The sequence below is a fragment of the Aspergillus viridinutans genome, assembly GCF_018404265.1.
Source record: "Aspergillus viridinutans IFM 47045 DNA, scaffold_3, whole genome shotgun sequence".
Classification (NCBI taxonomy): domain Eukaryota; kingdom Fungi; phylum Ascomycota; class Eurotiomycetes; order Eurotiales; family Aspergillaceae; genus Aspergillus; species Aspergillus viridinutans.
Window position 1 is genome coordinate 2,307,333 of NW_025091219.1, and position 27,860 is coordinate 2,335,192.

At 51.0% G+C, this 27,860-nt stretch overlaps 9 protein-coding genes across 9 annotated transcripts; 6 read left to right on the forward strand and 3 right to left on the reverse strand.

Annotated features, from left to right (window-relative positions):
- Positions 1-232: 232 nt before the first annotated feature.
- Positions 233-2,998, reverse strand: Aspvir_005745 (kinesin family protein; the record flags this gene model as incomplete). Its single annotated transcript, XM_043268958.1, has 6 exons — positions 233-567; positions 625-685; positions 736-1,266; positions 1,317-1,441; positions 1,495-2,560; positions 2,627-2,998. The coding sequence occupies 6 exons, from the start codon at positions 2,996-2,998 to the stop codon at positions 233-235; spliced, it is 2,490 nt and encodes an 829-aa protein (XP_043124893.1).
- Positions 2,999-3,905: 907 nt separating this feature from the next.
- Positions 3,906-5,082, forward strand: Aspvir_005746 (putative RTA1 domain protein; the record flags this gene model as incomplete). The annotated part of the gene is made up of 4 exons (XM_043268959.1): positions 3,906-3,930; positions 3,988-4,087; positions 4,143-4,292; positions 4,350-5,082. 4 exons carry the CDS (start codon positions 3,906-3,908, stop codon positions 5,080-5,082), a joined length of 1,008 nt encoding a protein of 335 aa, XP_043124894.1.
- A 624-nt stretch (positions 5,083-5,706) lies between these two features.
- sec11 (signal peptidase complex catalytic subunit SEC11) lies at positions 5,707-6,410 on the forward strand (the record flags this gene model as incomplete). Its single annotated transcript, XM_043268960.1, has 3 exons — positions 5,707-5,825; positions 5,887-6,105; positions 6,170-6,410. 3 exons carry the CDS (start codon positions 5,707-5,709, stop codon positions 6,408-6,410), a joined length of 579 nt encoding a protein of 192 aa, XP_043124895.1.
- Positions 6,411-7,002: 592 nt separating this feature from the next.
- On the forward strand, positions 7,003-7,613 carry Aspvir_005748 (putative ubiquitin conjugating enzyme (UbcB); the record flags this gene model as incomplete). The annotated part of the gene is made up of 3 exons (XM_043268961.1): positions 7,003-7,029; positions 7,107-7,223; positions 7,296-7,613. The coding sequence occupies 3 exons, from the start codon at positions 7,003-7,005 to the stop codon at positions 7,611-7,613; spliced, it is 462 nt and encodes a 153-aa protein (XP_043124896.1).
- Positions 7,614-10,154: 2,541 nt separating this feature from the next.
- Aspvir_005749 (putative GTPase activating protein (Gyp3)) lies at positions 10,155-12,515 on the forward strand (the record flags this gene model as incomplete). Its single annotated transcript, XM_043268962.1, has 1 exon — positions 10,155-12,515. The coding sequence occupies one exon, from the start codon at positions 10,155-10,157 to the stop codon at positions 12,513-12,515; it is 2,361 nt and encodes a 786-aa protein (XP_043124897.1).
- Positions 12,516-13,882: 1,367 nt separating this feature from the next.
- On the reverse strand, positions 13,883-15,143 carry hasA (Zn(II)2Cys6 domain-containing transcription factor hasA; the record flags this gene model as incomplete). The annotated part of the gene is made up of 2 exons (XM_043268963.1): positions 13,883-14,737; positions 14,790-15,143. The coding sequence occupies 2 exons, from the start codon at positions 15,141-15,143 to the stop codon at positions 13,883-13,885; spliced, it is 1,209 nt and encodes a 402-aa protein (XP_043124898.1).
- A 1,148-nt stretch (positions 15,144-16,291) lies between these two features.
- On the forward strand, positions 16,292-17,768 carry hasB (MFS-type transporter hasB; the record flags this gene model as incomplete). Its single annotated transcript, XM_043268964.1, has 3 exons — positions 16,292-16,467; positions 16,550-16,908; positions 16,969-17,768. 3 exons carry the CDS (start codon positions 16,292-16,294, stop codon positions 17,766-17,768), a joined length of 1,335 nt encoding a protein of 444 aa, XP_043124899.1.
- A 1,616-nt stretch (positions 17,769-19,384) lies between these two features.
- Positions 19,385-20,745, reverse strand: hasC (O-methyltransferase hasC; the record flags this gene model as incomplete). Its single annotated transcript, XM_043268965.1, has 2 exons — positions 19,385-20,463; positions 20,523-20,745. The coding sequence occupies 2 exons, from the start codon at positions 20,743-20,745 to the stop codon at positions 19,385-19,387; spliced, it is 1,302 nt and encodes a 433-aa protein (XP_043124900.1).
- Positions 20,746-21,068: 323 nt separating this feature from the next.
- nrps5 (nonribosomal peptide synthetase hasD) lies at positions 21,069-27,794 on the forward strand (the record flags this gene model as incomplete). Its single annotated transcript, XM_043268966.1, has 3 exons — positions 21,069-21,771; positions 21,827-24,835; positions 24,898-27,794. The coding sequence occupies 3 exons, from the start codon at positions 21,069-21,071 to the stop codon at positions 27,792-27,794; spliced, it is 6,609 nt and encodes a 2,202-aa protein (XP_043124901.1).
- Between the last annotated feature and the right edge of the window lie 66 nt (positions 27,795-27,860).

Genomic DNA, 27,860 nt, shown 5'->3' on the forward strand with positions numbered 1-27,860 from the left:
TCTTATTGTGTGAAGTGAAGGGTGTTTGGGCGCATTGAATGAGTGAATGGCAAGTGGCGTTGGGGGATTATGTATGAAGCCATGTATTTTAGGCGAACATTAATAACTGATGATGGTATCTCAACTATTCCAGGATCAATCAACGCCCAGAACTCCTCCTATCATAGACCCAAGGTATTCCGCCCAAAAGACAAATTCGAACGAAGACCAGAACTTCAAAACCTGGTTGAAACTAGATATCTTCCTCAGGGGCAAGATCCCACTTTCTTGTTGCCATTTTTCTGTGCTTCTTGCCGGGGGATGAGCTTCCAGAAGTGGCAGGAGAGAACATGCTGTCAGCTAATTTCAGCTGGTCCATACGACGAAGCGCGCTCTCGATGTCACTTTCACGACCAAGGTGATTGGAACCATGTGAAGACTCCAGTACGTTCTTAGGTTTCGGCTTCTTGGTGGGTGAGCGGCCCATGAGTTCGCGTTCCAGGGCAGCAATTCTGCTTCGCAGCTGATCATTCTCCAGTTCCAGTTCTTCTACTCGCTGATCGGTAGCTGAGCCGGGATCCTCATAGACTGAGTGATAGATGTTAGCTGAGCTTGAGGCAATGTGATCGTGGGCGACGATCTTACCTTGGAATCCTCGAGACAACAAGTCAATCTTCTTATCAAGATGTTCATCATTGCGGCCAACCTGAGTGTATCAGCCACAGTCAAATACCAGCCCAAAAATTGAGTACGCACCTGTTCGTCAAACGCAGTCTGCCACCTCTTCCTCTCCTCTTCCATTCGCTCGTCCATGTCGGCCCAGCATTCCTCTCGCACCTCCTGTTCGATGAGAAGACACTTTTCCTCACTTGACTTKAGTCTCATCTCCAGGTCGGCTCTCATGATCTCCTCTTCTGCAAGTCGCACGGCCAAGGTCTCATTTTCAGAAGTTAGTCGTGCAATCTCGGTAGCTGCCTTTTCGAGCTCTTCGCTCAAGGCTAGGTTGGGCGAGTTGCGTCCACTGGCGGCTCCTTTGCAGGAGCCCAGCGTGCTGGACAGAATAGACTCGGTGACAGATGGCACTCGGGGAACGGTTACTTCGCGAGCCAAGGCGGAATAACGTAGGATCTGCGACGTCGCATTATAATCACCCAATGGATCAGCTGTAACGATCATGATCGCTTTCTGCGGGTGGCGGCTGAAACCAGGCATCTGATTTGAGGAGGGAAAGGAGTTCGAAAACAGCAACTCCGTCAGCTTGCACTGTCTGAAAGGTACCAGAGCAGTCTATTCCGAATCAGCGAGGAAAGAGACATCATGGGCATCATGAAACGCACCTTCCCTTCTTGGATTTCACTCTGCATCTGTAAACATTGTCCCAGATACATGAGACTCTCGTTGATTTTACCGGCTTCCGCCAGGGTAGATCCCGCCGTCTTTGCGGTTCTCGCCCGCTCAGAACCTACAAGCGCCTTGTTACAAACGAAGTGATAAACGGTTTTCTCAGTGACTTACCAGCAAGATCTGCAACAGTGAGCGTGTTTCCAATCCATGTTTCTTCTCCTGTCCTCTTATTTCTCATCCTCCTCTTAACTTCAAGGCAGAAGAATCCGTGGCTCCGGGAACTAACACTGTTAGCACTAGTCCCTGTCACTCTACGCTCGGTCATCCCGACTTCGAGGACTGCCAAAGCCTCTTCGTATGTGCTACAAGCAATCTTGCGGAGTCCGGCCACGACCTTTCTGTCAGGGGATCCTTCGGTCGACTTGTACAGAAGGGGTCTGCGGCGGTCTTTCTGGGCATTTGTCCCTTGGCGCGACATGGCGCTTCCTTGACCGGGTACGACAGCAGGCGAAAGTAAGTCGAAAATTCGATCGTTGTACACCTCATACATTGAAACTAGGACGATGTACTCGGAATTGTGATTAAGTTCGACGGTCAAGTGGCTAACATCCGGCAAACGAGGCAAAGCGCTGGGCTTCTGAGGCATATTGCGACGAGGAAAGATTAGGGCAGGAGTCGGTTCCTGAAGTATGTGAGAAGATTGTTTAGTATAATCGATTGGGTCCCTATCTGTGGCGGTGAATGAAGGTGCTTTGGGGGAACCTAGGATGATCCGGCCGATTCTTTCCTTGAAGAGAGCCGTTGGACCAGTACGGCAGGTGCGGCGCGGACCAGGGGAAACTCCTTTGAGGGGGGATTGAGGGGTTGAGGGGCCAATAGAGGGTTTGGGTGCGCGTCTCGGAATGGATGGACGTAATGTTTGAATTCCTGCCAACGGGCTCAAGGGAATGGGGTACCGTACCGTCATGGGTGTTTCGGCCCTAGACGAGCTCATTGGGGTTTGTGCTCGAGAGTTTCTTCCACGGTCGCCACTCCAATCGCCATATACCGCTTCGAGGAATGTCTGCGCTGTGAACAACTGGGCTTCCGAGGTATCTGATGCGGCTACTGAGGACAGGAGGACTGGGCTAATGGAGTTATCGGGTGGTTTGATTGTTGAATCTAGGGACCGGAAGATAACGTCGAAGCTCATCTGTGTAAGACCTCTCTGTGTCTTTGAGCCGAGGATAGTGTGACTCTGTACAGGAAAGCCATTAGTATCTTTCTTTCCAGCCGGTCACATACGGCCATTTATCGTCCGCACCTTTCCACTCCCTGTGACTCCCAGCGTGGCAACCAGCCCATCTCTGCCTTCAAGCAGTACACCTCTGACCAACGATTCCAGCCCAGTATCCTCAAAGACAGTCAATTGGGAAGCCGACTCGTCGAAAACCTTGGTGAAACCGAATTTCTCGACCGCACGCTTCCTGGCATCATTTGGTGGCTGTAGTATAATGTGTGTTGGAATAGGAGCCGAGGGCGCTCCGTCGCTCTCAGTATTATTGGTCCTCTCCTCTGGAGACTCGATCACGAGACAACGTTCAGCATAAGGATCCTGGTGCTGCGAAACGGGAGGGCGAAGTCGCAGATAGACCTGAAAAAGGGAGGCTTGTGAAGGTCTTGTTGTCGTACTCATGACGGCGATACCCTGTAGGTGCTGGTCGGACGCCTTTAAGTGAGATGAGGTCGAGGACCAAAGCAAAAGAGTGATGACTTGACGGCAGCAGCTCTGGATGGTTTCCACACTTGGAAGGCACGATACAGTTCTTTCCTAATCGGGTTAGTATTTGGTTGTCCAGACAACACATCCCAAAAGGGAAGTCACCCGCTGATGCCATCTTCTTCAGGCTGCCAGAAGATGACATCATCTCTGACCTGTCCCAGTCATCAATTTGTCAAACCAATTAAGAATACCTTATGAAGGTCAGTCTGTCCACCGCTTACACCCAAGGCTCGCGAATCGCGATGTCTTTGACCCTTCAGCCTTGGCTGGCTGCCCGTTGGTTCGAGGCTTGGCTTTACTCACAATCCTCGCCCCGCTCGTACTCGCCTAACTTCGAATCAGCATCGGGCTTGGTTGAAGCTAGGCAAATTGATACTAACCCAAATTGGCTGCTCGTATTCTACGCCATGGTCATAGTTCTTGGCAGCTAGTGATTGCTACTCTTGGGGGATGTTTTATTCGAGAAAAAGGTTATAAGCCACAAACCAGGGCGTCGGGCGAGACTGCGCCTCGACCCAGTTGAACTAGAAATGTCAGTTGCATGTAAATGCTGTAGCTTATTCGCCTTTATCGGATAAGCTGCTACACCGGTTTGGGCATCTCGTTTTCGCCAAAGTGCCCTGGGCTGCGACGATGAATGCGAGATCATGAGGGCTTCGCATATATAAAGGGCCTCTATGGTCCATATCGCAATCTCAATATCTTAGACGACATCGTGATAATCCAAAGGCTGCTGCAAGTCGAGTCATCAAATTTCCCTTACTCCTGTCTTGTACCAATTCCTATCAGAAACGAGTGCCTCACCATAGACAGCATCATCATGCTAGAAGCGAGATCACCACACCGTAAGTCCAGTTCGACCATTCGTCAGTATGGCCACCACCACCTCTAACATTATGTAGAAGAAGGAAGCTACTGGTATTATGCACCAAATAAGGGTGCTCCTATTGCCTTCGCATTGCTTTTTGCTGCGTCCGGTCTCACGCACATCTACCAGTGTTGGTATGACATAGCTGCCTCCAAGATGAAATGTCAAGCACTGATCTCTCGGCCACAGCAAATACAAATCGTGGAAGGTGACAGGCTTGCTGCCATGGTCCGCTACACTCTTCACAGCAGGGTTCATTATGCGGGCCATTGGCGCTTTCGGTCAATGGGACGATTTAGGCATATTCATCGCGAGTAATGTTCTCTTGCTGGTGGGACCGTAGGTTTTCTGTCTATTGTGCATTGTTCTCGCTCGCGATGCCTGACTCTCTTATAGCCCTGTCTACGAAGGAGCCAACTTCTTCACCCTGGGTCGCATTCTTTACTATGTCCCCTACCACTCGCCAATTCACCCCGGCCGAGTATTTTCAACCTTTGTTGCCCTGGGAATTTTGATCGAGGTGATTACAGCGAATGGGGCTGTTCTGGTGGCCAATTCAGACAATACTGTCAGCAAGCAGAATACTGGCAAAGCGCTGCTCAAGGCTGCACTGATTTTGCAGATTGCCTTGATGGTGGGATTTGTCGCCCTTGCAAGCAAATTCTACCTCAATTGTCGCCGTACAGGTGTCTTGAACAACAAGATCAAACGTCCCTTGTGTGTTCTGTTATGCAGCTGTACACTTATCACGGTGCGAACCATCTACCGAACGGTCGAGTACTTCACGACTGCGAGCCTCAACATTTACAACGTCTCGGATTTGAGTCCCATTCTGAAAGATGAATGGTTCTTCTGGGTGTTTGAGGCTGTTGTAATGTTCTCAAACACCACTTTACTCAATGTTCTCCATCCCATGCAATGGCTCCCACGCTCGAACAAGGTCTATCTCGCAAAGGATGGGGTGACAGAGATTGAAGGCCCAGGATTCGAAGACAGTCGACCCTTCCTACAGACCTTCATTGATCCTTTTGACTTGATCGGCCTCATCACAAACAAAGGGAGGAAAGAGAAGTACTGGGACGTTCTCGATGCGAACCAGAAAGAGTCATCGTCCCCTGCCCAAGTGTGAGACTTTCACACTCTCTTCTCTTTGCCTTTTTCACCCATTCTTTTCTATCTCTCTTTTTGTAATTATCTCTTTTTTGTGTAATACGTTGCACTTTTGTTTTTATATTCTTATGTGTCAGGTCAGCTGTTTGTCTAGACTATATATTGGGTGGAGTATATAGATCGCATGCTTTCACAATTTATTCCAAGGATCGTACTATTCGCAAGTTGAAGTATCTAAGCATAATCACATTTCAATCTAGATAGAAGGGAAATATACCAATCAAATTGTTTCAACTGAGGCCGATGGAAAATTAACAACCTGAGAGTGGCTGAAGGCGTGTTATCGATAACGAAGATGTTCTATCTCCCGCAAAGCCAAGGTAGCTTCGAACCACATGGCCTTTAGCTCAAACATTCACAGGTTGTCCGCTTTTCCCTTGCAATACCAGTTGAGCAACTGCCAACGATTGGTTGTCACTAACCTATTGTGCTTGATGGTAGACTCTGAACTTTCAAGGACATTCAATTTTGTCACTGATATCCCTGGCATTTAACACTGAGCTACCTGGCTTTGTCCTTCGCAGCATCTCCGAAGCGTCTTTGCCAAGCTCACCCTTCCCTCAGGCCATATACAACCGTCACCATGTTGTCTTTTTTATCGTCAAATCTGTCTAGCACGCGTCAATCTCTGGCGCAAGTCCTCAATTTCGCACTGGTTCTGTCCACAGCGTTTATGCTGTGGAAGGGCCTCTCCGTGTTCACGTCAGTACCAGGCTTGGAAGGACAGGGTTCAATAGACTAACTTCAGTTTGAATATTTACAGAGCGAGCTCGTCACCCATCGTCGTCGTGCTCTCCGGATCCATGGAGCCAGCCTTCCAGAGAGGCGACCTGTTATTCTTGTGGAACCGCAGCCCACGGGCAGAGCTAGGTGAAATCGTGGTCTACAACGTCCGGGGCAAGGACATCCCGATCGTGCATCGCGTCGTTAGAACTTTCCCTCAAATCGAAGGCAAAGCGAAGAAGGTCAAGGAGGTTACAGAGTGCGTTGTGGTTGTCCCCTTCTGTCTGCAGCGAACAATTACTGACCAGGCGGGTGTGTCATAGGACCTCCTCCGTTCCTCCCAACATGCTTCTCACCAAGGGAGACAACAACATTGCCGACGATACCGAGCTGTATGCGAAGAACCAGGACTTTCTACATCGCGAGGAGGATATTGTGGGCAGCGTGCGCGGGTATATGCCCATGGTGGGATATGTGACTATTATGCTCAGTGAGCACCCGTGGCTCAAGACGGTCCTGCTTGGTATTATGGGTTTGATGGTCATACTGCAACGGGAACAATAGTTTATGTTGGAAGTCTATCGAATAAATCGGCTTCTATTCACTAAGGTTGTTCGTGGCTGAACTACGACTGCAGCTGGCATCCTGTGTTGATTCCTCTGGCCTGAAAGCATGCGGCCGAAGACTACACTGCCGTCATGTAACGTGTCCTGTGCCGGGATTTCTGTAAGAACAGCCAGAGTGGCCGATATATGTGACTAGATCATCTACTGCGGACTGCATTTGCGCATCGTAAATTGCTGTAGTTTCTCGCCTTGTCAAGCAATTCAATCGGGCTCCTCAATAAAAGCATAGTTAGAAGAATTATACTGGCAAAGTTAGAAAGAATGATCCACCGGCTACTCTCCGGAACCAACTGTCGTCACTTCAGGTCAAAGAACGCCGATGCTAAATTCCACCCCGCTTACCCGTCACGGCCCCGCCTTGTGAGCTAGTTGGGGCTCAGGAGCTGTTACGCTGCACGCATATCACGAGCAGCTTCTTCCTGGGTACTCATCTTTGCTATCTACAATCAGGAACAGGATCCTCGCGCCAGCTTTATAGCCCTCTACTGTTCCACCGAAGTTTGTCCCAGTCTTGGTGAAGAGTCGCGAACATGGGTAGCCAGAAGCGGATAGCCAAGGTAGGTCAATGGTGCCTAGGTCGCCTTGAATTCTTTACGGTTGTATTTGTTTGCTAACGGGACTACTGGCGCTGCAGGAACTTGCCGAGCTTATAGAGTCTCCTCCCGCCGGCATCACCGTCGAGCTGGTGGACGAGTCGAACCTGTATGAATGGAAAGTCTACATGGAGGGACCAGAAGGCTCACCATACCACGTAAGTTACTACGCGATTGAATGTCGCTCCTGGCCCAAGATGCAGCGCTAACCATCGTCGACAAATCCACAGAAAGGCAAATTCCAAGTCAAGCTCGTCCTTCCCACCGAGTATCCCTTCAAACCGCCGACGGTGTCGTTCGCGACGAAAATCTACCATCCGAATGTCACCAATGACGACAAGGGGAGCATGTGTCTAGGCATGCTGCGGCCCGACGAATGGAAACCCAGCTCGCGGATCTCGGCTGTGCTGGAGTTTGCGCGCCAGTTGCTCAAAGAGCCCATGCCGGACGATGCAGTTGAAGGACGGATCGCGGAGCAGTACAAGAACGATCCCAAGCGGTACGAGGAGGTTGCCCGGGAGTGGACGAGGAAGCATGCATCGGAGTAAAAGGCGTGATTGGAAGAAGTGATGGCTGGTGCGCGGTCGTTGCGCGAGAATCAGGGACGCGGAAGAATCTCAGCGTCCTCCTGCATGTGAAAGTCTAAAGACTGGGTGTCCTATTGTCTGCGTGCGTCAGCACCCCGGTATCTCGACTGCGCTTGTCTTCTTACTGGCATTTTACGGTCGGGCTCGATGGACCCTTGTCCACACTTTCACTTCCCCTTCTCTACCGTCTTCCTCGGTCTGGGAGTGCACCCGAGCGCACTCAGAATATCCCTGCGTTGAAGGCCGGCGCTCCTATGTGTCGCACAAGCGTGTGAAGAGTACGAGTCATATTCTTTAGATACTACAGCCCTAGAGAATACAGAAGTCAGTCATAGATGACTAGGCAGAGAGGCGCCTAACTTGTGCTGCAGTGCATGCAGTGTCTGCGTAGCTTAAACCAGAGTCAGGACCAATGTCCGATCAAAGTATTATCTCCAACACGCAGATGATACATTGGATACATTGGATACATGCCGGCTTGAATGCATGACTCAGTTGGGAGTACCGCCGTTTCGACTCCTCTATAAAAGAAACAAGTGATGCATATCAAGGGGGCATACTCCGTAGAAGGGCTTGTGCTGTGCCTCTAGCTTGGTCTCTAGATAGTTTCGACGAATCTGGTCAATAGTCCGTAATCGAGCATGCAGTGATAATGTGCTACAGCCTACAGCCTACAGCCTTCACCCTACAGCCTACAGGGATAACCGGAGCTGTTCAACGGGAGCAGCCGTAGCCCGACGCAAGGTACGGCAGAGTTCAAGCCTGAAATTGGTCATTTGAGGCAACCGGATCAATTTGCACCGAGTACGAACTACTACGGAGTACTCCGTATTCGAGAAGAGATGATCAGAAATAATGACTCCTTCCCTCGGACTTGGGTAGCCGGTAGGTACCTACTAGAGAAGACCCTTGGGTGGAGCACGCCCATTCTACCTTAGCGGAAGATGAAACGCGAGGGAACGAATGAAGGGTTCTAGACTAGACTAGGCGTTCTCTCAGTGCCGCACATTTAATCAAATAAAACAAGATAGATACCGGAGGAGCCTGCCCAGATAATTAACGGGCGTAACGCGCAGTTCATCGTCATCACATTAGTTTACCCATGATCTGGGTTTGGGACATGTCGAAACTCGCTTAAAGTAGTCTACTTGGTGAAGGTGCAGAATGAGAATGATGATGGGCAGGTACTTTTAAAGCTATCCTCTCCTAGGTATGCATCCATGGATGTGACACCTCCACTCCAACTGTTAGTACTGCTGCACAGTGCAAGACGGAACGGAACGAAGGTCGAACCCAGGTTGGGAACACAGTTTGTGTTGGTTGATTCAATCTGCAGACTGCAGCCATACTAGTACTGTAGTTCATGACTGGACCTGTTCCTGTAGCGCAATAATAGGTAGATGCCTGTCATTGTCACCTGCATATGAGCCACTAATTGGATGCTGCATCTGTCATACGGCTGAACGACAGGGGTGAAGCGGCAAATTATTGCATATAACTCGGAGAACCCCTGCAGGCCTAGATACCTTAGCATAGGTACCTGTATCTATCTATCCCATGATGGATAGATACCTCTGGTACTCCGTACATTGGATGAAAAACGTAATAAAGTGCCCTGTATCTTTAGCCTGGATACAGAGCTTCGGTTCCAATTTCCAAGTACCAAGATCAAGCACGGAGTCCAACCGACTCTCAACTGTTGATATCATCCGATCGTCATACTTGTTAATTCGAAACCAGCTCGCATTACTCGGAAACGAAGATTCAAATCTAAACGAGCTCATCGCCAACGTTTTCTTAAATATTTGCAGCGTCTGGTGGAGAAGGAGAAAAACACGATTGATACAGCGCTAGGCCAAACCAGGCAGTTTGGCCTCAATTTTCCCCTTTTCCGTCGTCTCAAAAATCATGATTCATAACACCACTACGGAGTACTAGTCGACTACCCACCTTAGTGACCCTACGAAGTGCTACTGTGAAATTACCTTCAGGTATGCGCTATGAGTATGGAGTACGTACCTTAGACTAAGTGTCACTAAGAAAAGCACAAGATCTCGTTTCTTTCGTTCTTTTCCAGCTTTCTTCTCGACCCCAATTCTCCCTCCACAATCTGGGCTCTTTTTTCTTCCTGTCCTCTCCTGGAGATTGAGTCTTCAATTGAACCTCTGGCAGGGTCCTGTGGCTTTTTCTTGTCCAATGGACTGATATCATCTGGCGTGGGTGCTGGGGCCTCTTCGTTCCTCTTGTCTCTTCTTTCCAATATTTTGACGCTCATTTGCTTGTCCCATTCCGCCGTTAACGGTAGCTCGGGCTATACGACCTCTCAACGAAATACCAGACCACCTGCCTCTTCAAACTCTCGTTATTCTCAACGACTCTCGTTTCCTCCTTTCCAACGACCTTCATATTTGTGTAACTATCTGACCGTGGTATTGCACCCCCGGCGTCATCCATTGCGTTATCGACAAATGTCCAGCGGGAACTGGGTTCTATCTCGTGGCCATGGTCACAGAAAATGGAGAGTTGCAATGGTCCTCCCGGCAAGGCGACCGTGAGACCGCCAGGAGTCGCAGAGTACCGCCTCATCTACGGCTCGATCCTCTAAGAATCCACCCTCCCGATTCTCGACCTTCCACTGCCGGCGCGCCTCGATCTCCCTCCCCCCTCTTACCTCCGGTTCCGCATCCTCCACGAAAAGCATCTGCATATCCTCATCCTGATGACCCCTTCCTCCGCCCGGCCTCTTCTCAAGTTGGGGGGACCGATGAATACGCCCTGAGAAAACCAACCTACCGCGCTCCGACCTTCCCTCGTTCGCCCTCCCCAAATCTCCCTCGGCCGGACGATGACTTTCAGCGTCCGTCTTACCGAAGAGGCCCTCCTCCTGGCCGACCAGGATTGCGAATCTCCATGTCGACGTCGAGAATGTATAGCAGGCGCCCGAGGGGACAACCGCCTCGCGAACACTATCCCAATGGATCTCCGTCCCAAGGACTTGCGTTGCCCAGGTATACGCCCAATGGATCTTCCGACGTCTACGCAGACGAAGCGCTCCGTTCCAGCGTCAATTCCGCAATGACGTCGCGATCAAGCATTGAGCAAGCCAGTGGAACCGAACGCAGCAGTGTTTTGACAAAGAGCAGCTCCATAACTGACCTGTCGCCAGACACTCCGGATGGTCCGGACGAAAAGGATGGTGGGATGAGCGTCGAAGACGCGATTTCCATGTACTTGGATGGGTTCAGCGATGTGACGGAGGAGCCAGCCTCACCGGGCTTTGGTGACGACAGCAAGATGCGACCTATCAGCCCACGCCCGCCGACGGAATTCACGTACGACGATGGACACAGCTCCGACGAGAACTCTCCTGACCTCCATCCTTCGAATGGCATGCCGCCGGTCCCAACACTTCCTGACTTGACCTCCGTAGACAGAAAACTACAAGATGAGCAGTTTTTGAAAGAGACCAATGACGAAGAACCCCCAGCAGAGTCATCGAATCAGAAAGAGACCCAGGATACCCCGGCCGTCAATCGGACGGAGACAAAAGTCCTACTTTCTGGCGTTGTACCCCCTCCCCTTCTGCCGGGGACAGAGCATCGTGATCGGTATGGATTTCGCAAGAAAACGCACTATATCACCCTTGAACAGTACGAAGCTTGGAATGGTCCATATTCAGAGTTTGTGGCGAGCCGGAGACTCAAATGGGCAGAACTGCTCAAGGAGAATGGGCTGCCGACGTCCGAACCCACAGTGTTTCCAGCCAAATCGTCCAAGATGAAGCGGTTCGTCCGCAAGGGGATTCCATCGGAGTTTCGTGGGGCGGCCTGGTTCTGGTATGCTGGGGGCTTCGATCTCCTCAACCGAAACCCGGGACTGTATGACCGGCTCGTCAAGGAAGCCATGGATTCTCCAAACAACGACGATAAGGAGCACATCGAGCGCGATCTGCATCGGACATTCCCCGATAACCTTCACTTCAAACCCGAATTTGTCGACGAAGCTATGAACTCGGGTACTAGCTCTGGCAGCAGCAACCCGAAGTACAGCTCGGTCACTGTTGAGACTCAGATGATCCAGTCACTCCGTCGCGTTCTCTATGCGTTTTCCCTGCACAACCCCAAGGTGGGCTACACGCAATCGCTCAACTTTATCACCGGTATGCTCCTGCTTTTTCTTCCGGAAGAAAAAGCGTTCTGGATGCTGCATATCGTGACGTCTGTCTATCTGCCGGGCACTCATGAGATTAGCCTTGAAGGCGCCAACATCGACCTCTGGATTCTCATGGTCCTGCTGAAGGAATCTTTACCTCATATTTACAACAAGATCGCTGGTAACCCTAGCCGGTCGAAGACTCCGGCCCTGACGGTGGATTCGCGGCTTCCGGATATCACTCTGGGACTGACCAACTGGCTGATGTCGTTGTTCATTGGCAGCTTGCCTTTAGAGACGACGTTGCGTGTTTGGGATGTGTTCTTCTTTGAGGGTTCGAAAACGTTTTTTCGTGTGTCCCTCGCTATATTCAAGGCCTGCGAGAAGGACATTCTTGCTGTATCCGACCCCATGGAAGTCTTCCAAGTCGTGCAGACGGTGCCGAAGAAGCTGCTCGACGCCAATGCATTACTGGAGGATTGTTTTGTACGGCGACACCGTGTCGGACAAGGCCGCATAGAGGAGTTGAGAGCCTCCCGACGGGCGGCTGTCCGACAGGAGAAATTGAGGCGTTCGCTGGCCATCAGCAAGGGTCAGCTCCAGGCTGCCACTGACGAGTGGCCGACCACAAGGTCGCGGACCCCTATTCCTGGGCTTGAACGCAAAGTCGCGGATTCATGGCGTCATATGAGACACCATGCCTTTAGATGATTGAGCCACGGTGGTGCGGTTGACGGACTCCAAGGTCAATCTCGGCGATCCACGAGCTCGACTAATGATCGGACTCTATCTACACTATTAATGTTTATTATGTACAGCGAGGACATATGAATTCCGTTATGTAGCTAGTTTTGCCATTTTTGGTATGGCCTTCTGATACCCGTCTTGTACTCTGTAAACTCTGCCCTCAAGTGGCCTCGAGTATATAACTTATAAGAACCGTTCCCCCTGAAGGCTGATTTTCCAAATGCGCCAGATGGTGACCAGTCCAGGTGCCAGAGGAAATGCCATTCTCATCACTTTACAAAGTAAACATCTTTAGGATAATGCCTCAGATGCCAGGCAGTAAAGTGACACCGGTCGGTACGATGAACCACTTGCATGAGGTGGATTCAGCCGGTCATTTGCCATCTCAATGAATCACATTTAGGACTCATACGGCTGATGTCGATTCATTCCATTTGCCTATTGGTAGGTAGGTAAGGTAGAAATGCTCCATGTCATTGGAATGATTGGATACCATTTGATCGGGCCCCTTCCTTCACCTTAAGCCTTAAGGTAGTAAGCCTTAAGGTACCACTCCAAGGCACCTAACCTTGGGCAGATCGGCGATCCTCTTTCTCATGAACCCCACCAAACCTTGCCAGAGAGGCTAGATCAGATCCAATTCAGCAGCAAAGGGTCCAGACAAGCTTAGAGATAAGCATAGACCGTTTGTATGGCGGATCCTGATAGTCTGGGCGTAACTTGCCAGCAATGAATGAGGCGGTCGCAACTCGAGGACATCACATCGTCACACGTTGTGGCTGGGCTGGACTGGTTCGCCAGCCATCTCTGTCGGTAAATAATAGCGGCTCATTGGGTCTTGATGGGAGGCGTCTGCGGTTGCCCAACGCAAAGCTGTACTACCTAAGGCAGGGTGAGAAGGCGTTAATGATCCATCATATGCTATTCTGGGGGCGGGCTGACTTGGCTCCAAGCCTCCAAGTACTGTGGGGAGGTCGTGCTCTAGATCAACCTGGCGTGGTGAATTGTCTGACACCCTTCTGATCGGCATGGACTTGTTCAGCTGGTATCAGCCTTCCGAGACATTCTTTGCTTTTCACCTCCTTGCATAGGAACGCTTTTTCCTCTTGTTCCATTCCTCGTGCACCGGCACAGCCATTGGGTATATTCACCTCAGCCAGCTGTAACAATTGGTGATTTGTTTCCATTGTAACATGTATGTGGGTGATTGGTGATTGTACTACTTCAACCAAGTCCTTACAGCACCTAGGTTGTCAACGTGTCTCGGAGAGTAAGGTAACCATGATCACGCCACTTTTATTTCTAATGGTTAATTTCTATTGGTTTTTGGTCTAGACGGCAACCGCGGCCATGAGTCCTTCCAATGCCGCATTTCTGCGGCTGATACATTGGGTCATGTAAGCTCGATCGGTGACGGACAAGCCTCTCAACATTGGCTCGTTGGGGTCGTGTCGGGGAGCCTCGCATGGGCCGCTTTCGTCCACAAAGTCTACGGATCCATTCACAAGGTTTTGTAATGCGTCGAGGGCTTGCCTCCCCTTGGAGAGGGTCATCTTGACGAGGACATTCCGGATAGCTTGGCCCTCTTCCTTGGTGACTTTGTAGTCACCAAGAGAGCAGGGGATCAGGCGCTGCTCTTCCTCCGGAGGTGATAGGCGCCGGTTGTTCATGGTCAGTTGCTCGAATAATGTGAAGATCAGCTCGATGGCTGAAAGCGTGAGGAGGATTGATGAAAGGGACTTGTCGCAGGCGTCGCAGGCGATGAATTTCTCGCAGGTCTCCAGGGTTGATGTGATTGACTTCATTGCCAAGTCGAATCGGTCGGACCTATCACGACACGTAAGCTGATGCAGAGTGGATATGTTGACCGCTTGTGTTTGAACGCAGGCGCACGGATCCCCGGTTACGTCTAGAGGGGCAGGAGGGGACGGGAACCCATATGATATCGGGGTGGTGGGGTCACTGAGTTGCCGCAAGTACGTATCGCCAGGGAACGAGACGGGCGTCGTGAAAGCTTCAAGGCTCTCTGATGTGCTTTCCCTGGGAGTCTGTAGAATCGGACCTAGGTCCATTGTCCACGTGTCCAAGTCATGCGGCGTTGGAAGGCATTCGTTCTCATGTTCGGTAGACTTGATGCATTGGTTGGTCGTCGTGGGTTGGACAGAAGATTGGAGAGGAATATGGCCCTGCTAGCATTAGAAGGGGTGCTCAATTGTGTTGTAGACCCAAACGACTCACCTGTTTCCAGCGGCTCGACGAGAAAAATGGACTTGGAAGCAGTGTCGCCGGATCTGAGAGATCGATGTTCAGATTCCCCAGCTCTCCATTGGCATCCCGCAATTGGCTTGTCAGCCATTCCATCTTTAGCTGATGCTCCCTCTCTAATGTCTTCCGGTTTTTGCTTCCTTTAGGCTTTCCTGCCCTGTTTTGATAGCCGTAGCGACAGTTTAAGCCCTTTGATGTGCAACGGAAACATGGAGACCCTCCGGAGCACTTGACCTTGCACTGATGACACGAGTCACAGGCAGAACGCAGCTTTTTGTGGTCGGAATTGCTCTGCTGGGTTGTCGTATAAGGGAGTGTAGATGTCATAATGCCAAGAAATGTGAAGGATCGGTCCTTAGCCAAGTGGCGGTTTTGATACGGAAAAGGATGCTTAGCACTTTCAAAGGATGAGAAAACGGTACCGGAAGAGGGTTCAAATAGGACAGGCGCCGCGATGGGGCCAAAAAGGCCACATTGGGAGAAACTCAGAAACACGATGCTCTCTTACGATCGTCCCATTGCCCAAGTCGCTGAGGGCGGAGTCCAATAGCGAACTAACAATCATGCTGACACTTTCGTTGGCGTCCAATCGCTACGACCAGCCTGGCAGCCTGGCAGGCTGGCACGCGCGAGTGCTAAAAATGACAGGGGGGATGACTGTAACGAAGGGGAGGCTATTAATTTGCAAGAGCATGGAGCCATGATGACACTACCTAGGATTATGGTCAGCTCCCACCTACTGACGCTGATTGATGGAGCAAGGAGTGGTTCCGTGACTTACCGCTTCTGGTGAATAGGAGGGTAAGATGGATAAGATGGATAAGATGATGGCTTCGTATTTAGTGAGAAATTAGGCGTGCAGTCTGGAGAGTCGCCTAGCCAGAGGAATCGTTTTCTGACAAAGTTGGAATGTTGGGTAAGAAGGAAAGAAGGGAGGGAAAACAGTGGGAACTGAGAGAATAATGCAACCGGTGGTCAGCTCACTCGTAAAAGATCTCGTAAAAGGTTGGAATCGTCATGGGTTGGAGTTGCAAGGCATGCTTGTTACGGGCTTGGAAGTCTTGGACTGGGAGGCTTGGCTTGGCGCCCCCCTTGGCCTCGCCTCGGCCGAAATTAGGCATCCTACAGTATCCTGATGCTCGGCCGAACCCTACGGACTGCCTTAGTTCGGCCGACCTAAAGGATTTTGGCGCTTGAACGGGTCGATCTGACGATGATCTTCCTTAACTTTGTTTTGTCTACTCTCATTACTATTACTATTACTATTACTATTACTATTACTATTATTATTCCGCACGAACCCTCCGCCGTTGCATTCAGGCCGAACTTCTGTATATTCACCCCCTTCCCCGAGGCCGAGCTGATGGCCTCCTTTAAAAGACTTCCGCACCATGGACCATCGTCCTCTACTCTAGTGTTCTTCCCACCTTTGATCATCTACGGTAATTGCTTCTCAACGCATATACTCCCTCACAATGTCGGAAGTGCCTAAGCACGAGGCTCCCTCGGCGATTAGCCCRATAGAAAGCGAGGAGAAAGGCGTGGCCCCCAAACCCCTCGAGCGAGTCCCGCCTAATGGTGGTGCCAAGGCATGGGCTTGCGTTGCAGGCTCGTTTCTGCTACAGTTTTGTTCATTCGGTTACGTCAATGCGTACGTATCTATTCTGTTCTATTCTCTCTTCGCCTCGTTTCTCCGTACATCTGAGAACAATGAACTGATTCTTCGAGAATAGATGCGGAATCTTCCAATTGTACTACCAGGAGACCATGTTCAAGGACCAAAGCTCGTCGGCCTTGGCATGGATTACCACCCTACAGATCTTCCTGCTTTTCATGTTCGGTCCTGCTGTGGGAAAATTGATTGATGTCTATGGATGCCGCAGGACGCTCCCGCCATTCAGCATTATGGCCGTGTTTTCGGTGTGCATGCTGAGCTTGTGCACCAAGTACTGGCAGGTCATGCTGGCGCAGGGAGTCGCCTTCGGTCTGGCTGCCGCTGGGCTATCTCTTCCTGCCATGGCAACGGCGACGCAGTGGTTCTCGACTAAGAAAGGTTTGGCAGTCGGCATTGTGTCCGCAGGTAGCAGTCTAGGTGAGAATACGAACCTCTGACAACAAATCAACCTCAATGGATGGCTAATGTCGGACGCAGGTGGAGTGATTTACCCATGTATGCTCCCTCGACTGATTGAACAGGTCGGCTTCGCGTCGGCTGTTCGTTGGACTGCACTCATGCAAGGCATCCTTTTATTTATTGCCAACCTTCTCTGCTCGTCTCCTTTCCCGCCGCTTGGTAAAGCAAGTAAAGGAACCCCCACAGACAAAGATGCTGCGCCCCGCAGTGGTCTTCGTGGGTTTAAGAGTTTGCCCTGGGGTTTCTTCGTTTTGGGTTGTTTCTTCACCATGTGGGGCCTTTTTGCGCCACTTAATTACCTCCCAGAGATGGCGTCGCTCCATGGATATCAAGACTTTGCTCAGTATACCTTGGCTATTGCCAATGCAGGATCCCTGGTTGGCCGGATTGTGCCTGGTTGGATAAGTGACATCATCGGACAGTTCAACACCATGTGCATCGTGACCAGTCTATCCGGAGTCTTGGTGCTGGCCTTCTGGCTGCCACTGGAGTTTCATACGTCTCTGGCCGGTATTATCGTGTTTGCCTTGCTGTTTGGTTTTGTCAGCGGCGGCTTCGTGAGTCTCGGGCCCCCATGTGTCGTTTCCCTTGCGAATGACCGTGTGGAGGATATCGGGGTGAAGCTCGGCGGGTTCTGCTTGGCCATCGCGCTGGGAGCATTGACCGGCCTTCCCATCGAAGGGGCAATCAAAGACCGCGAAGGCAACAAATTCACGGGTCTGATGTGCTTTGCAGGAGCAACAATGATTCTCGGGGGGTTATGCACGGCGACCGCTCGGGTGTGCAAGGGCGGACCGCGACTCTTGAAGAAAGTTTGATGGATGGGCCCAGCTAGTAATTGATTGAAAGGGTTACTCCTTGTATGTTAGATAATAGCTTAATCGAATGAACCACTCTACGAGGCGATTCTATCTTGTAGAACCTAGGAGTTTGCTGCACTCGATTTGACTACCTCTCTGTAGGTGTGCTTTATCTCATTTCGCAGTACATGTCATCTCATCAGCGACATAGTATTAGTATTCAGAAGTTCTTATCCTACGACCCGTTGCCAAAGGCCCACTTGTAGAATTTCCCCAATATCCGTACCCCCGTCCTCCCTTAGGCAGTCTGTACTTCCCTTTATACCATCCCAATCTCGCAGATGCTTCTCGATGACCTCAGCCATGCCAGAGGCATGTAAGATCTCTGAGAGTCTCCAGTGACAGTCCAGGAATGCGGCACTGGGAAGCTCTATGTCCTGTGCGTCTTTTGCTTTCTTAAACGTAACCTTGCGTGTCGGAGGGAGGTGCGCCAATTCAAAGTCTGAAAATTGGCTTTCAAAGATTCTTAGCTCATATACATTCTCATCCTCCTAATAGCACACATCTCTGTCAGTAAACCTGGATAACAGTATGTATGTCGGCTTGATTGGTACTAACAGTGGGCTTGAAAGCGAGGCTGAACCTCCAGAACTCCTCATGGAGAGCTTTTCTCTGCGTCATCCCGTTGGAGATATTGTTGATGTTTTCGGGTTTCAGACATAACTTTCGAAAGTCCTCAGTACGGGTGCTCGGCTGGTCAAGTTTAGAGGCCACAGCCTCTACCTGCTCCTGTCTTTTGCTGTGCGGTGAGTCTGTCAGGGAAGGCTGTCGTGAGCGTGCTTTCACTGTTTCAGAGATTAGCAATGACTGCTGCTTATTAGAGCAACTCTGGACTTACTCGGCGCCGCGAGACCAGTGAAGAGATTGTGAAAGACATCATAGAGCAAATTGTCACTTGTTGCATGCTTGATGTCTCTGGCCACAGTAGCCCGGCCCTTTGCGGGAAGCCACTGGAGAAATGCAAGTAACGACGCCTTTGTTTTCGAATTAGTAAGGTAGTATATAATATTATCGAAATATTATACCACTAGGCCAAAACGGTGTCCGGACTATATCCCAGTCAGGATAGGGTCTCATATCTGTAATCATAGCGGTATTCCATGTCTAACAAATATCTATATAGATAAGCCCTGGTATGCGGATCTTTTTTGCGTTGCTCGGAGCTTCGGAAGATGCGGAGAAATTTTCCTTATACGGAGTACAATGCAGCATGTGCAGGTTGCTACATCAAAAAGCTCAAAGTCTCAGAACTAGTCAATGCCCGAGTTTCCCGGGCCCAGTCAGCTCGCCCTTCCGCCTGCGTCTTGTCTACTGGGATTTGTTGTTGGAGCCGGGGCTGAATGGCTGTGCTCTGGGCCTCTGTTGGAATGTGAGAGTACAGTACTTATAGAGTACTGTGTTCAACTCACACAGGAATTATGTTAGATAGCACGCTGATGTAACACATATGGACTTCAATACTCTAGCCTCTTTCTTTTGGTATCAGGCTGTCTACAGACAAGATAACCACACTGTCCATCTCCACAAGATTCATCACAATTTCATTCTGTTCGAGCGTCCCCTGTTAATCTACCCTACATCAACTCCGACTCCCATTCCAATCCTCCTACACCATTGCCATTGCCATTAGCATGCGGTGACACCGCACATGCACCCACCGGGCGCAGCTCCATGATCTGAGTGAGACATCCGCGAGGGGAGACCACCCGGTTCAGCCGCCATCCAGCCTCCTCCGCCAGCTTTCGGTACTCCTCCAGCGTGCGCTCTTTGTTTCTGCACCTCGCCAGCATGCGAATATCTGCGTACCGAGCCCCGCGTCCCAGACGCCCGTCAAACAAGACTGACTCAACAATCAAAACCCGGCTGACTCCCGGTTTGATGATCATGGTCTCCCGGATCCGCCGAAGCAGCTTGATACAATCCTCGTCGCCCCAGTTATGCAAGATCCATCGGAGAAGGTAGACAGATGACTTGGGAATCGAGTCCTGGAAGAAATCTCCTCCAGTGATTGAGACGATTCTACTGGTCAGAGGGTCATCGGCGGGGAATCGCTGCTTGAGGATCTCTGCGGTCGAAGGAAGCTCGAATGCAGCGGCCGTGGCGTCGGGGAACTTCTCCAGATAAGACCGGATAAAGTCTCCTACTCCAGCCCCGATATCTACCACGGTCTCCGACCTGACTTCGTCCCATGGGTAGTCGGCAAGCAGCCCAGGAGCCTCAACGACGCTACCCGTACCGGTGACTTTGTGGAAGCCAGCAGCTCTGCCCGTTTCGGCCAGATACTGGTAGATGGGCTTGTCGGTGTTGTAGAAAAGCTCGGTGGCAGTTTTCGGCTGATCAATACTCAACTGGTCCGGGAGGCGCGAGAGGAGGTCATAGTACTCGCGAGGGAAAAAGTCAACCCAATTAAGCCAGGTGGCCCAGTGGTCTTTGCGTAGGAGATTGGAGAGACGGTTGTTGGACAACAGACCGGTCTCGGGGTCCTGCGAGAAGTACCCCATCTCGCGAAGATACCGGACGATCTGGAATAGGCCTTGTTCATGCAATCCGGTGGCTTTGGCTAGCTCCGAGATGCTGCAGGGTTGGAGCTTCTGGACGTGATCGGCCAGTGCATATTCGGACGCACACAGCAGGACCTTGCTGTTGGTAAAGGCTGATTTCCGATTAGTTCCTTTTTGCTATACAAAGTGTATGAGTTTTGAAAAGGCTTACCAAAAACCCCATCTACCAACGTCATATGAGGCGGAGTCAGGGTGACGAGAAGCTTGTCCAACGCCTGCACTGTGTCTAAGATCTTCTGGTAAACCGCACTTGACGAATCCAGAGACGTTGGAGACACTTCGAGACAGGAATTGAGCTCCTGCGATAGAGGACCTTCAAGCTGCGACAATGCATGCTTGATGTTCCAGTTCAAATGCTCAAGTTCGTTCTCCATTCTGGATGTTTGCCGGTCAGGTACAACGTTTCTCAGTGATTTTTGATCCGTCAGTAAAGCGATAGCATTTATTTTCTGGACAGGAACCTATCGAAGGAAGTAGTGTTTATGTTACTATTAATTACCAGGTCAGCTTACGGCTGGCAGTGCTCGGTGGATATTCCATACGAGCCGACGTATACCCCCCGAGGCCGTTCGGGGCGCCGTCAGGCACCGTCTCACTCAGCTCGAAACTGCCAGCATTAAGCGGCGTTGGGTTTCATCCAAGGAATGGCTCTTTCGAGGCTGTACGGCTTGCACATACTAGTTGGAAGGCCGCTACAATGAACCTCACTATCACTACTACCAACACCATACAGCCGTCTTCTACAATGGCCCACCGAGCTCCTACCCTCCTAGACCACTTCTACATTCAACTGCAAAAGCACCCTTCATCAGTCGCAATTGAAGATGGAACACAGTCTGCAGACCAGGGATCCTGGGAAAGGATCACGTATGCTCAGCTCGATGCTCTGTCCGAGATATGGAGCAAACGTCTTCGCCTGGCCGGCGTGGGCGTAGGCTGTATAGTTCCCCTTCTATCGAAGAGATCAATCGCAATGGTAGCAGCTACGTTGGCTATCATGAAACTCCGCGCCGCTTATGTGCCCATTGACACAGACTCGTGGGGAAAGGATCGAATAGACACTGTTCTCAAAACCGTCAACCCGCAAATCATCGTATCAACATCGGCGTGTCCGGAGGATTACGACCTTTACCCAGTTGTGGAATTGGAGCGGAACGACTTGGATGAGGTTGCAAAGAGTAACGGGACCCATTGTACACAAGAAGATGGGGATTCAATTGATAGAGGAGACGATCTGGCATATATTATCTTCACATCTGGTACGACAGGGAAACCGAAAGGAGTGAAGATAGGCCAGAGATCCATTTCTTGTTACGTGAAAGAAGGGGGCGATTTGCCATTCAATTTCAACACCAAACATGGTACAAGGGTGTTGCTCATCTGCTCAATTGCGTTTGACGGTTAGTATGCCTGACTTCTCATTATGTGAACATCCTTCTAATCTAAAGCATCCAGTCTGTGCCGGAGTCATATTCAACACCCTCTGCAACGGGGGAACCCTGGTTCTGGCCGATCCGTCTACCTTTGAAGCCGCAGCCAAAACATGCCACGTTTTGCCATTGACTCCAAGCATTCTGGTTACACTGGACCCGAAGGCGGGCTTCGATACGGTGGAAAAGGTTTTCCTCGGTGGTGAAAGCCCAAGCCCATCATTGATAGAGGCATGGTCCTCTCCCCGTCGAAGGCTCTACAATTCGTACGGGCCTACCGAGACAACATGCACAGCGCTTATGGGGCAACTCCTGCCTGGATCCCCGATTACTATTGGCTTCCCAATCTCATATAGTACTGTTATATTACTTGATGAGGATGGTTTGGAGTCCGTAGAAGGGGAAATCTGCATCTCTGGCCTAGGTCTCGCATTGGGATATTTCCAGGATCCAGATCGCACAAACGGCGCTTTTATCGAAAGGAATGGTGTCCTGATCTACAAAACTGGTGACTACGGCAAGCGGACCAAGCATGGACTACAGTTTTGCGGTCGCAGGGACAGTGTGGTCAAGAATAGGGGCTTCTTGATCAACCTCGAAGCAGATGTCGAGCCTGCTTTACAGTCCTATGACAAAGTTGACAGCGCATCGGCCTTCATGTCCCAGGGTCGACTCATTGCTTTTGTCACACCCGTATCCGCCAAAGAGGGACTTCGTGAATATCTTGCGAATACGGTATCCTCGTTCCTAGTCCCTGATGCGATATATTCACTAGACGAGTTCCCCACAACAGGCAACGGGAAAGTCGACCGACAGAGCCTAATGCGCATGCATGAGCTGGAACAAGGATCAAATACGGCCAGTCTTGAGAGAGGTATCGGTGCAGTGGAAGCCGTTCGTAGAGGATTATCTCATGTCCTCCGACTACCTGAATCGCAAATTCTTCAGGCTTCGTCTTTCCGTCATCTGGGGGGCCATTCACTAGCAGCAGTCATGTTAGTTTCGGTCCTGAGGAGAATGGGGTTTGGTATCAGTGTCGCCGAAGTGCTTTTGTTGGATACAGTCAAAAATATAGCTGCCGCTGCCGTGGAGTTGAACGATATCCCACATGCCTTTCCTACCCAAGAAGATTCAATAGAACGACTAAGGCTCGATATATCGACGACCCGGCCACTCGATGAAGGTGCGGCTATTGCACCTATGACCGACATGCAAACCAGAATGCTCGGTGCTAGTGTTGCCACTCCAGGTCTTTCATTTATCAAGACATCCTTTACTTTTGATCATCCAGAGAAACAAGACCTCACATCTACTCTCCATGCTGCTTGGGTTCGTCTTCATCAGCGCCACGAGATCCTGAGGACCTCATTTGTCTTGACCGCATCAAATGGAGCCCAAGTAATATCCCAGGACCCGGGATTTTTGTGGGAGCAGAAATTCGTCACGGAGTCTGAGTGGGAATCGGTTTGTCGACGCGAAGAGCATCTGGATGTGGCCGAGTTCGCAAACTTTGACGCAGAGAACAGAGCGTCGTTGTCGAGAGTTGTTCTGATTGTCGCTCCCAGGAAGCGAACCCGGTTTATCTGGACAGTCCATCACAGCTTGGTTGACGGATGGTCCATGGCAACTTTGATGCGAGATTTCGCCTCTTGTCTCGATGATAAACCCATGCCGGCACCACCACAATTTGCTCAAGTTGCGCAAGCAATAGGTCAGCTTAAGCTTGAGTCCTCGGATAGAGCTGTTTCATTCTGGAGAGAATACTTAGGTGGATATACTCCTGCTCAGAGACTTCGGGTATCACCACCCTCAGATATCAGCGACTATGCGCAAGCAGCTTTATCTCAGAGACTCATTGTCAGCGTATCTGCACTGGAGGCTGCCGCCAAGGATCGATTTGCAGTTACACCGGCCACACTTCTTTACGCTGCTTGGGGACTTCTCATTTCCAGGTACTCCGGCACAGACCGCGCAGTGCTCGGAGCTGTTTTGTCTGGAAGAAGCTTGCCAATACCTGGTGTTGAGAACATCGTTGGCCCACTGATTAATACTTTACCGCTAGCGATAGACACCCAGGAGGCGCAGTCCACATACAGTTTTGTACAGTCCGTGTTCAGACGGCTGTGTGATATCTTGGAGTTCCAGTGGTCTCCTGTTGCATTGATTCAAGACGGCTGTGGGTGCAATCCGGCAGAGCTCTTCGAGACGCTTTTTGCCTTGCAGTACGACTTTCCACACTCCCCCTGGGAGTCAAGCGAGGTCCCTGAGCCTAGGGATATTCGCTATGATGAAGCCACTCAGGTCCCACTCACTGTTCTGTTGGATAGTGCCGATGGCCAATTCGATGTTCGATTTATTTATCGCCGGTCACACTTTGGTGATGCAATTGTGCAGAGAATGATTTGCCAGTTTGATAATCTCCTTGCGGCCCTAGTTACTGCGCAACCAGACACGGACTTGAGCAATGCCACTGGACAAATGTTCAACGAGCGAGAGTATGACATGTTGACTGCAAAACCACAGCAGCTGGCCTGCACCCGTGAAGTGCCAGAAAGCCTAGTGGAGGCTATCGAAAACTCCATCCAAGCGCATCCTGATATCTGTGCCGTTGAAGGGTTGACGGGGCGTCTCACATATAGGGAGTTTGGAAGGATGACGGAGCATATTTCCTGGCGCCTTTCGCAGCACATCCAGCAGGAGAGCGTGGTCTGCATGATTAGTGATGGCTCTCTTTTCTGGCTTCTGGCCATGGTTGCAATAGTCAGAGCCGGTGCTATCTACTGTCCAGTTGATCAAAAACTGCCTCGCGATAGAAAGGACTACATGGTTCGAAACAGCAGAGCAGCATTGATTCTCTACGCCAATTCCACTCAGGACCCATTGTGCAATGGGGTCCCGTCTCTAAACATGGAGTCAATTATGGCGGAAATGTCTTCATCTTCCTGCTCACCGATTGCAACCAGTCGCAACCCTCCCAGTGGTGATGATGTCGCATGCTTGGTTTATACTTCAGGAAGTACAGGTTTGCCTAAAGGTATAATCAATATCCATCATGCGACATTAATTTTACACGACTCGTTACTGATAAGATTTTAGCGGTCCAGCTGCAGCATAAAGGTATCCTAAATGTGATTTCCCAGCCAGAAGGACGACTGTACTGCCGTCCGGGCCAGCGCAATGCGCAGATGTTGTCCCTTGGGTTTGATTGCTGCATCAAGGAAGTCTTCTCCACCATCTGCTTTGGTGCAACTCTGGTTCTAAAAGACCCTGAGAACCCTATTGCCCATCTAGCGAGAGTCGATGCCACGATGGCAACTCCGTCCCTACTTGCAACCTTGGAACCCCTCGAATATCCCAACCTGAAGGTAATTACCGTTGCTGGAGAAGCCGTGTCCCAAGTTCTCAACGACAAATGGGCGGCCGGAAGAGTTTTGATCAACGGGTATGGTCCTGCCGAGTGCACTTTGATATCTACGACAGCAATTCTGCACCCAGGGAACAGGGTGTCAATTGGTAAACCACTTCCGGGCCTGTCATGCTATCTTCTTGATTCCAACCGACGTCCCGTACCAATTGGAGTGAGCGGGGAAATCTATATCTCGGGAGTGCAGGTCACTCCGGGGTATCTTCACAACAAGCAAGAAACAGCCAAACGCTTCCTTGGCGACCCGTTTAACCCTGGCCAAGTTATGTTTCGGACGGGCGACATTGGAAGGATGCTGGAGAACGGAGATATCGAGTATATCGGACGAGAAGACAATCAAATCAAACTTCGCGGGTTTCGCATTGACCTTGGGGAGGTCCAAAGCACAATCTCCAAACTAGCCTCAGCGGCTAAAAATGTGGCACTCATTGTGTCTAATGGAAATCTGATTGCCTTTATGACGCCTGAGACCATTGACGTCAAGTGCTTAGCCAAAAGCCTGGAGTCGCAGCTCCCACAGTACGCTGTCCCAAATCGAATCATCGCGCTTGCGACACTTCCTACCTCGGCAAATAACAAGGTCGACTCGTCTGCATTGCAGAGGTATTTGAGAGATCAAGAAAAGGACGGTGCTGTCGTTGAAGACCTCGAGACCGATATGCAGCGGACTCTTGCGGCCATATGGGCAGATGTGCTTGGGCGTGATCTGAACCGGATGCCCATCAGTCCCAGTGACCGTTTCTTTGAGCTCGGAGGCCACTCCTTACTGCAGATCAAAGTCGCTCAAGCCATTTCCAAACGCTGGGATATCCGACCATTGCCACTCAAACAAGTAATTCGCCATCATAGCCTTGGAGACTTGTCTCTTGCCATCGACGAGCTTGTAAGTGACCGGACAGGAACAGTTTCAACAACGCCGTTCCTCGAGATGTCCCCGGTGCCACGCGACGACCGACTTCCACTCTCGTACCTCGAGAAAGAAATGTTGCTCAACCATCTCATATCTGGCGGCTCGCCGGCCGGAAACATGAACTTTGTATGCAAGATTCGGGGCGACATCAACGCTGAAACCCTCGCAGACGCGTTCCAGAGGGTTACGGCAGATATTGAAGTGTTTCGCACCAGGTACTCAGTTATTAACGGTACGCTCTTCCGGCAACAGGCTCCAGCAGCTGTCAAGGTGCCTCGCGTGGTCCAAACCGGTAACCTCAGCTCATTTGTCCACGGCAGAATCACCAAATCGTTTGATCTAAGCACGGAACCACCAGTAGATGTCTCGATTATTATAGGGACCCCCATGCAAGCCATGCTGGTAGTTGTCATGTCTCACGTCGTTGGCGACGCAGCCACAATGGCAACTTATCTCAACCGGGTCTCCAAAACATACGAGCTCCTGAGATCAAACGCGCAACCAACCAACCACACCACCGTACCAGACAATCTAACCTATATCGACTGGGCACACTGGGCTTCAACGCTCCACCCAAACCCCCGAGCCCTCAAATTCTGGTCCTCGTATCTCTCCAACCCCCCCTCGCCACTTACCTTCGGCAACCCTTCCCCAGCAGCAGCAACATACATCGGGCTCACCCGCTCCTGGACACTCCCCTCCTCAATGCACCGCAACCTGGCCAACCTCGCAACCAAAGCATCAGTAACAATGCACCAGCTCATCCTAGCCGCCGTCTTCTTCAGCCTACAGTGCGTCGACCGCCGCGACGACATCCTCCTCGCAGCCCCCTTCACGCACCGCACCGAGCCCGGCACCGAGTCCCTCCCAGGCCTCTTCCTCGACCGCCTCCTCCTCCGCATCCAACGCTCCCCGCACCAATCCTCCCTCTTCGAATTCCTCTCCTCAGTCCGCGAAACTAGCCAACAAGCCCTCGCACACATCATCCCCTTCCACGCCCTCCGCTCCTCCCTCTCCCACAAACCAAGCCTCATCGACCCCCTCTTCAAAGTCATGGCAACCTACCACACAGCCGCTGACCAGCGCCCCCTCCTAGACCTCCCCGGCGCAGAAGTCCAGCCCATCCCGTGGCGCCATACAGGCGGCTCCAAGTTCCCCTTGACAGTTGAGTTCACCGAGACGGCAGCCCAGGATCTCCAGGTTGACATGGAGTATGATCTTGGGTGTATCAGGGAGGATATTGCGCTGAGGCTGGAATTCGCGCTTTCCTTCGCATTACAGCTTATGGTTCTGGAGATGGAGACTGGGGATATCATCCAGTTGGTCCAGAGGTCGTTTCGCCCTGGTAAGGACGGTCTCGGAGGGCTTTGTGTGGAGACTGGATTGCATTCCCGGTTGACCAATGGGAATAACAAGATGGATACTACTGCGGGGCGACAAGGGCTCGAGAACCTCCTTGCGGATGCAGTTTGTGAATGTCTTGGGCTTGAGGCTCGGGCGGTGGACACCGACAAGTCATTTTGGGACCTTGGGGGCCAGAGTCTGGATGCCGTGAAACTACAACACCTATGCGAGAAGCGGGGGGTCAGGGTCAGATTACGGGATATCTTTGTTTCTAGGAGCCTTTTGGAGCTGGCAACGTGCGCTGTGATGATTTGATGTCATAGGTAGATTGTTAAAACGAATCCGAATGCATTGTTTATGTCACTGGTGATTACTTTGCTT